The sequence below is a fragment of the Macrobrachium rosenbergii genome, chromosome 8, assembly GCF_040412425.1.
Source record: "Macrobrachium rosenbergii isolate ZJJX-2024 chromosome 8, ASM4041242v1, whole genome shotgun sequence".
NCBI classification, from domain to species: Eukaryota; Metazoa; Arthropoda; class Malacostraca; order Decapoda; family Palaemonidae; genus Macrobrachium; species Macrobrachium rosenbergii.
Window position 1 is genome coordinate 49,437,128 of NC_089748.1, and position 10,319 is coordinate 49,447,446.

Below are 10,319 nucleotides of genomic sequence, written 5' to 3' on the forward strand. Positions count from 1 at the left end.
TGGATTAAAGGTTACCCAAGTACGTCTTTAGTCTTTCTCTCTCTCTCTCTCTCTCTCTCTCTCTCTCTCTCTCTCTCTCTCTCTCTATACGAATACAGAATGAATCTTCTCCCTTCTTTCTGTCTCAGTTTGGACCAATACAAGATCTCTCTTATTTTGTAATTATACAGAACCCAGTTCTCGCTTTTATTTTAAACGGTATCTCTCTCTCTCTCCCCACGAATACAGAATGACTCTTCTCTCTCTGTTTGGGGCAATGGAAAATCTCTCTTGTTTTGTACTATTACAGAATCCAGTTCTCACTTTTATTTTACATGGAATCTTCTCTCTCTCTCTCTCTCTCTCTTTATTTGGACCAATGCAAAATCCCTCTTTCTCTTCACCAGTACAGAATTCCGTTTTCATTTTCATTTTACATAGAATCTCCTCTCTCTCTCACTTTCTCTCTCTCTCTCTTATGGAGTCCTTTCTGCGTGATTGAAAGAAAACTATCTTCTGAGAAACCTTGCCTGTATCACGGTCTGCAAAACTCTTTCAAAGTGATTACAAAAAGCATAATTTGCATACGAGCTATTGAATAAATATGGATGCACACTTTTTAAGAAATTTCTTTTAGTCCTGGTTTTTGAGATAAATACTTGAATGCGGCATCTTCCTTTTGTTTTAAAAAATAGCGGTGCTTGTGAATATTTTACAGATTCAAATAAAATTGTTAATTGTATTACCTTTATAATCTCCTTGATTAGAAACGAAAGTGTAATGCTTCCTGAGGTTTCTCATCTAAGGGAAAAAGTAAGATATATATATACTGTATGTATGTATATATATATATATATATATATATATATATATATATATATATATATATATATATATATATATATATATATATATATATATATATATATGACCACAAACACCGTTCCCTTGTTTATTATCGCAATAAAGGAACCCCACACAAAAAAAACTGCAAGTAGCAACTTTTTTCTCCTTTGAACAGCGATTGCTATTCTTTTACAAAAAATACTGCTTCAAGAAAGAGCCAAAGGACTGATGATTGCTCTCGATTCTGAACTCTTTAACAACTTTTCACATATCCATAGCCCTGTGTTAGAGTTCCATTGGCATTCCCAAGACAATATACCATATATATATATACTGTATATAATATATATATATATATATATATATATATATATATATATATATATATATATATATATATATATATATATATATATACTGTATGTATATATACTGTATCTATATATATATACATGGGTGTCCATAAAGTCATGATGCAATTTAAAATACTCGTAGCTTCGTAACTATACATGATAGAATTAATCTGTAAAAAAGGATGAGAAACATTGATGTATCTACTCTCTTTGTTTATCTGAGGTTTCATTCATTATTTGGTTTATCAAATATTTCTTACAATTTCCGAAACTTAAGAATAACTTCCTTTGCAGAACCGCTGTTGACCCATGGTTTCACAAGAAGGGAAAGTAAACTGCGTGCTTTGGTTGGCTGAGCTAAAATGCATTGTCGCTGTCCAAAGAAGCTTTACAATCCAGTACAATAAAGAAGCATCACACAGGAATTGCATAGCCAGGCGGATGAAGAAATTTAAAGAAACAGGTTCTGTTACTGATAAACCACTGTCTGGTAGACCATGCGTTGATGTAGGAACTGTAGCATCTGCAGAACAATCCTTTGAAAGAAGTCCGGGAAAGAGTCTAAGATGATGGTCTTTGGAGAAGAGGCTTTTAAAATCCACTCTGCATAAGATTCTGCGGAAAAAACTTGAAATGAAAATGTACATAATCCAAATGCTGTTAGAAGAGGATTATCATACACGACTTACTTTCTGTCGCCAGTTCAATGGAAGAATTAATACTGATTAAGTATTTTTGAATGGCTATGCAATTCCTGCGTGGTGCTTCTTTATTGTGCTGGGTTGTAAACCTTCTCTGAACAGCGACAGTACATTTTAGCTCAGCCAACCAAAGAACGCAGTTTACTTTTTCTTCTAGTGAAGCCATGAGTCAACAGCAGTTCTGCAAAAGAAGTCATTTTTAAGTTTCAGAAATTGTGAAAAATGTTTCATAAAACGAATAATAAATAGAACCTTAGAAGAACGGTAAAACTATACACATCAAGCTTTCTTGTCCTTTTTACAGATTAACTCCATCACATATAATTACGAAGCTACACACACACACACACACACACACACACACACACATATATATATATATATATATATATATATATATATATATATATATATATATATATATATATATATATATATATATATACATTATGAATGTACGCTGCTGTATCTCTTATTTTATTAATTCAGTATATTTGCCACTTGACTATAAAAAAAAGCGACAGGAGATTTTTACGGTGTGTTCTGCTTTCCCCTACTTAATGTGACGCCAGGGAAAACACCTAGGTAGAATAAATCACTGTTCCTTTCTAGCTAAGCCCCAAACCTAATTAGACCTTTTTGTATTTTCAAATACTGGCGAAGATTTTCCCTTGTTAATTCTGCAGGTATACGCGCTCGGGTCGTCGCCTAAAGTCACGCCCTTCGGCGCAGTTTTCTGCCATAAAAAGAGCAATGCGACTGAAGTCGTCAATTAGTCTGCTTGTGTCCGCCGAAGGCTCTGCCCTTCTGAAGCACTGAGCCGCGTGCCAGGCTAAGCACTCATTCCCTACACTTGCAGAGCTTTAACCTTTGAACCCGGCGCCGTCACAAGATAGCTAAGGTCTGCCTTACCTGGAGAATCTTCTATCCAAGCATCATAAAGAAGGAAAGTACGGTACGCCCTGTGATTCGAGAGTTAGTTCTAAGCCAGTGTAACTTTTTGTCTCTAACTCAATATCTCTCTGTCACAATTCATGATTTAATTCCGTCCCTTTACCTTTGACTTCGCAACAGTTTATTTATCAGTGCCGGTGTGTGTCCCTTGCTAGAAGTGCATAGAGTAACGCCATTCCCTTGTTAGAAGTGATTAGAGCAATGCAATCCATTTTACTTGTGTATTAACCCGTCCTAAGAGAGATATTATCTTATTAATAATCTCATCTGGAATTATTTCGCTTCCAGGAGTGGTGTCAGTGTCATTTACCAAGCAGATGTTTCTCCTGCGTTCCTGGTTTGCCAAGAGAAGTCCACCCTACTGGCTGATATAATTGTATGACTACTGGAATTCTAAAGACCTCTTGTATATGGTCCATTTATGTACATATTGGAATTACTTAATGTACTAATTTCCAGTTCATTGATTTATCATACATTTTCACGTTAGTGAGATCTGTTACCTTTAATTTACCAGTGTGTTTGTGTAAATAAAGTAAGTGTTAAGAAGCAGAATTCTCACTTGGCGACCTACCATTGATTATTTGTTCTTTTTTTCTCTCTCTCTGGTTACGGCGGCTTAATGCGAGTCACTGTATTCCTGATTTCTTGTCTTCCGTGGTTCGAGCCCACGAGACGACGAACTCATTATTGAATAATATATTAAAATATATTATTTCCGAGATAGAGCGAATTGGATGTTAAAGGATATTTGAAGCTTAATGCTTCTATATGAATCACGGTGATGTGATAAAACTCAGATATATATATTATATATATATATATACTGTATACATACATACATATATATATATATACTGTATATATATGTATATATATACATATATATATATATATATATATATATATATATATATATATATATATATATATATACTGTATACAAATATATATATACATATACATATATATATATATATATATATATATATATATATATATATATATATATATATATATATATATATGATGTGTGTGTGTGTGTGTGTGTGTGTGTGTGTGTGTGTGTGTGTAACAGTGTGTATAATAATATAATATTCCTGAGTCTGAAAACAAAAATAAGCACAAAATGATGGAAATGATCAAATTGCGGTGGGAGTTACAAAAATATTAACAGAGAGATCAAACACGTGGGGCGCAAACGTTTCAAGAGACTGGTATTGTAGAGACGGGATGAGTAAGAGGCTGCCCATAAGTAATTTTTTAATAAGCAGGTGAAATTAAGGATATGAATTTGATTCTCTTTATTATGATCTATGGTGGTGCCAGTGGGATGGTGTGTGATTTGTAGTCACAAACATCGGACTAGAAATATATATAATGTTCCGCGAACGGAAAGGTAGCATCTAACATCAAAGCAAGAAGGGCATAATTATATGGTCAAGTGTGTTTTCTCACATCTGGAAAACAGTTAGCAATTCTTTTGTGCAAAATAAGGAGAATTCTCCATTACATATGGTTCGAAAGCTTGAGGCGTTTTACATTTACAGATGGTTTTGGTTTTACAAATGATGCGTTGAAAGTTCCTGAAAATACATGAAAATCATTACTTCAGCCGTCCGTCTTTGGTCTGTGTTTTCTCAGGAAAAGCAATGGTCTGCGGTAGGTCAAGCTTCCTGTTTTGGACGGCGGATGCCTGGAGGGCCCCAGAAGGGCCCCTACTGTACTCCCCCCCCAAAAAAAGAGATGTGGCCCTCCAGTACTCCCCCCCCCCAAAGAGACTTGGACGGCTGATGCCCGGAGCCCCCCAGCGGTGGCCCTACAATACTCCCGCCCCCCCAAAAAAAAGAGACATGGACGGCGGATGCCTGGAGGACCCCAGGGGGGCGGGAGGCCTAAAGTATAATGGGATTTGTAATGCAATAATGCAAAATCAAGAACTACACTTCCTTACGAATTCAGTAGATGAATTGCAAGAATACAACGAATATTCAATACGACTGGAATAAAATCAAGTGCATTCATTGTTTACATAATATCCGAGGTGTGAAACGTACCAAATGAACAAAATGTATCCAGTGTACCAAATATAAGGAATTAGTCCTATAGAATGGACAATACATACATGATGTAGCTTTCGAAAGTCACCCAACGAAATAAATGTAGCCCACCAATTGTGCTAAATATGCTTAAGCAAAGAGTACATTATGCTCATTGGATACATTTTGTACATTGGGTACCGTAGGTAATTTAGTGCAATTTGTCAATTGGTCACTTACTGTACTTGGCTAGACCCTCGAGAAGTCAATTAAGGTCAGCAATATTGGAGAACCATAAGAAAGATACTGCTTCAGGACTGCTAAGACCTTCAAGTTGAACTATGTACTTATGTACTATACCGTACTACCACAGTACATAGAAAGGGTTAAAGAGAGGTTTTGAAGAAATCATTCCATTTTGTGTTTTCTTCTAACCAGCTACACAAGATTTTTAGAATCTTTTCCTACAGCTATGGGCTTTGTCATTAAAATAAGGATTTACATGAAAGCTAGGGAGTGATTAAAAAGGAAAAACATTACATAACTATACAAATACATAAGTGAATACAGAGAAATATAGTTGATCATAACAAAGTTTCAGGTTGCTGGGAACTTGGCCTCTCTGAAGATGTCATCACACACGTACAGAGCAGCTTAGTCTCTAAAACAAGTATTTGGTAAAGTATGTGTCATGCTAATTCCCCGTTGAGTTCATTGACCTGCCTACTGAAGTATGATGGGAGTTTGTTCCTAAACATTCCTTATTTAAGGAAATGAAAGTAAATCAGGTGAGGTATACAGATGTTGAACCCCAGAACATTCATGAATCATTATGCTTTTATTCGTTCATGTATATATATATATATATATATATATATATATATATATATATATATATATATATATATATATATGTATATATATATACAGTATATATACATACATATAATATATGTATGTATATATATATATGTATGTATGTATATGTATATATATATATATATATATATATATATATATATATATATATATATATATATATATATACATGAATGAATAAAAGCATATTGAGCACTGATAAACACTGGTAGATGATCCCATACAGGATTTGAAATATAATAAACGGACACAATATAATTAAAATAAAACTGGTGTAATCATTTTCAATTCAGTAGAATATTTAGCTTTAACATCTCTATAATCTGTTAAGAATAAATAAAGAAATGTTCCTTTCTCTTACTTCATAATTATTTCAATAAGAAACAACGCTGTCGAATGCTTTTTACTGAGCTTCAGAAAATGACGGCGCTAGGGAACGTACAGAGCAATAAGGAATCTGGTCTTGATCAGTGTGGAAATGTTCTAAAGAAAAAAAGACGGAACAAAAGGGTTGTTCATGGACGTGTACAGTGTATTTCCACGACCATAAAAGTCAATCGACATGCTGATGTTAAGAAGAGAACAGACCAACATTTTCATCTCTCATCTGAAGAGAACAGAGGTATTGTACCAGCAGGGAACCCTCCTTAGTACATGAGGCAACACAGTACGTAGGCAGATATTGTGGCCGATGAGTAGAATCTCTGCGCCACCATGTGAGGAGGACAGCGGAGCATTTTCATGGGAGTTGAGATTCCTGCGATATGACCAAAGGATTGCGTTGCGTTTCTGCAGCGAGTCAGGTCGATCTGTACCAGGCGGACGAGAGATAAAACAAAAAAGAAAGAATAACTTCAATCAGGCATTTTGCTCGGACTATATAATAACCCACTTCTGCTATAAGACTTGTAGTTACACTTTCGAATATATGTAAGAGATGATATTCCTCTTTCAGGTCCATTAGGTTATTTCGTGTAATTTCTCTCTCGGTGATTGCCTCTTCTTAGAAATTTCCAAGTATTTACTTTAACTTCTTTTATAACTGTCTAAGACGTGTTGTATATTGCTTTGACCTACGGTAAACATGAAAAATAATCATATGAGTACTTGTCACATTTGTTACTTAGGTAAGTTCTCCAATCTGAATAAACAAAGTCATTAAAGTATTTTCATAAAGTGCGCTTATGCTAGTGCCACAAACTCACAATATACTCGCAGGATATTCGTGCAAGAGAAGGTGCTGGTGAAAATCCGGGAATCAAAAATGCTGAATCACGAACAATGGTTATTATCCCTTGCTCTGTAGGGAATAACCTTATTTCATAATTATTTTTATTACTGCATTTAGTGATTAATGATAACAATAATATATCCAGGAATAAGGTATTTCCACGAATTAGTCCTTGGTCTAAAAGGTTCGAGAAAAAAATTCATTCAGAATTGGAACCTAATGGAACCTAATCCTGATCAATTAAAATCCACGTATGGAATACTACTTATATTTACTGGAATTTTCTTGTACTAATTTTTCATCATGAACATCTGCAGAAACAGAATTTAAGATGAATAAATGCATCTATGTAATATGTGATAAAATACTGCCATAAGCACTCTTTGGTTCACCATTTACTAATAGAGATATAATTCCCTAAGACAGAGGGGCGCCTCGCTATTGGTTGTGGATCCCATGGTGACCCTAAATGTTCCCTAAATGGCATAGGAACCTCCTCTTCTGAGGCCAACAGCAATCGCATTTCCACTACAGTGGGATGATGAAGAATTAAATTAAAAGCAGTGTCGTTACTGTGTATGGTGTGGAAATGGCTGATGTTCAGGCCGTGATGTTTGAGTGCCATCTGTACTATATATATATATATATATATATATATATATATATATATATATATATATATATATATATATATATTCTATTATATATATATTTATATATATATATAATATATATCTATATATTCATAAATATATACATATTTATATATATATTCAAAATACACACACATATATATCTATATATATATAATATATATATATATATATATATATATATGTATATATATATATATTCATAAATATATATAAATATATATATATATATATGTATATATACACACACATATATATATATATATATATATATATATATATACACACACACATATATATATATATATTCATAAATATATATATATATATATATATATATATATATATATATATATATGTATATATATATATATTTATATATATAAATACACACACACACACATATATATATATATATATATATATATATATATATATATATATATATATATATATGTGTGTGTGTATATGTGTGTAGATGCAAGCTCGACAGAGTTGCGCACATGTGCGTGCATTTGTGCATTATCGTGCAAACGGGGTACTGTATCTCCAGCATCTTACCTTGTGCGTGGAGGTGATGACCCGACAGGCAAACCGCATAGAGCCAGGGGGATTATAGTACTGAGTATCACTCCAGATACTGTCAGGCGCTATGTTCTGTGAGAAGCAAAATATACACTGCTGAAATTGCAATTCGAATTTGGGTTTATTAGATATTCGGGCGAAACTGAAAATGAAAAGTTCTCGTTTTCGGGGAATTGAGGCCAAATTAAATTCTGCTTTGTATTCTGGGCGTCCTTGCATCTTATCTTCAAGTTTCCCAACGTCAGAATTTGCAGCTGATAAATCTTCTACGAATCATCTCTCTCTCTCTCTCTCCCTCTTCTCCTTTCGTCTGCATGCACAGACGTCACGTACCGTTGGAAACAAACGCACTCTGCGGTCCATCGAAGTTGCCGATATATATATACATTTTGATCTCAAGTTCCGTTTGCTCATTCAGAAACTGGTTGCCGAATACACACACTGAACCAAATACACCTCTGAGTGGATGATTGTTATTATAAAGAGTTTTGAAAGTTTCTATAAAAATTTAATAGATAAATCCTTTCTTGCTCGGTACCTACAGCAATCGCTAACTAGTTTTGATCCAAATCTTGCATCATTTAAGACTTGTTTTCACCTCAGTTATTCAGATTTACGTCGGAATTTATCATCAGATTCGACATGATAACAATGTTTGTATTATATATATATATATATATATATATATATATATATATATATATATATATATATATATATATGTATATATATATATATATATATATATATATATATATATATATATACATACACATATATATACACATATATATACATATATATATATATAAATATATATATATATATATATATATATATATATATATATATATATATATATATATATATATATATATATATATATATATAGAGAGAGAGAGAGAGAGAGAGAGAGAGAGAGAGAGAGAGAGAGAGAGAGAGTGTCCTTCGTCCCGAGAAAAAGAGATTGCAGAATGTTGTACTTACTGGTAAGATTATTGATTCGCAGCCTCTTATGTCGTTGTAACAGGTATGGCCATTTAAATCATGCAGCAGTCCTGGTGGAGAAATGCACAGCAGGTAATCAAGATCTGGGAAGGAGGTGACAGATGCAATCCCGATACTACGCGCGTTTTTTTCGCACCTGTGATCCCAGACAGTTGCTCCAGAGTGCGGGTATACAGGTAGGTTTAGCTAAAACTCAGGATTTGATGGCCTGCAGTCTTTTGCAAGTCTCCTCTGAAATGAAAAACCAAATTCAAGATTTTACTGAGGAAAGTAAGAATGAAACAGAAAGCTACGAGGTTGCTGATATAGCAGAGGAAGTTGTTGATATAGTAGAAGAAGCTGCTGATATAGCAGAAGAAGCTGCTGATATATTAGAAGAAGCTGCTGATATAGTAGAAGAAGCTGCTGATATAGCAGAGGAAGTTGTTGATATAGTAGAAGAAGCTGCTGATATAGTAGAGGAAGTTGCTGATACAGTAGAAGAAGCTGCTGATATAGTAGAGGAAGTTGCTGATACAGTAGAAGAAGCTGCTGATATAGTAGAGGAAGTTGCTGATACAGTAGAAGAAGCTGCTGATATAGTAGAGGAAGTTGCTGATACAGTAGAAGAAGCTGCTGATATAGTAGAGGAAGTTGCTGATACAGTAGAAGAAGCTGCTGATATAGTAGAGGAAGTTGTTGATACAGTAGAAGAAGCTGCTGATATAGTAGAGGAAGTTGTTGATACAGTAGAAGCTGCTGATGTAGTAGAAGTTGCTGATATAGTAGATTTTCTCTTGGTGTATGTTTCATTCTGAACTTACCACATACACGAATGTTTCTTTGTCGTAAACTAACAGCCCTCTGTGAAATCAAAAGGACCACAAAACAGAATTAAAACATAATAAATTTCGCATTTCTACTGACAGCACTTTAGCATTCATCACAGACGATGCGGGTAGTTGGTAGGTGACAAGAATATTTCTAAGGAATATAAAGTTATGGAATAATGACTTTGGTGCGATTAGACGACTGCATAGCCGTACACTCCACTTTAGGGCCAAAAACAACTAATATGACTGAACTGAAGATGCAAAGAAAATCAGTGAAGC

General features: G+C 34.0%; 1 protein-coding gene across 1 annotated transcript; it reads left to right on the top strand.

Moving 5' to 3' along the window:
* The first annotated feature begins 9,329 nt into the window (after positions 1-9,329).
* On the top strand, positions 9,330-10,025 carry LOC136841144 (uncharacterized). Its single transcript, XM_067108189.1, has one exon. It carries the CDS (start codon positions 9,330-9,332, stop codon positions 10,023-10,025), a length of 696 nt encoding a protein of 231 aa, XP_066964290.1.
* Positions 10,026-10,319: the final 294 nt, after the last annotated feature.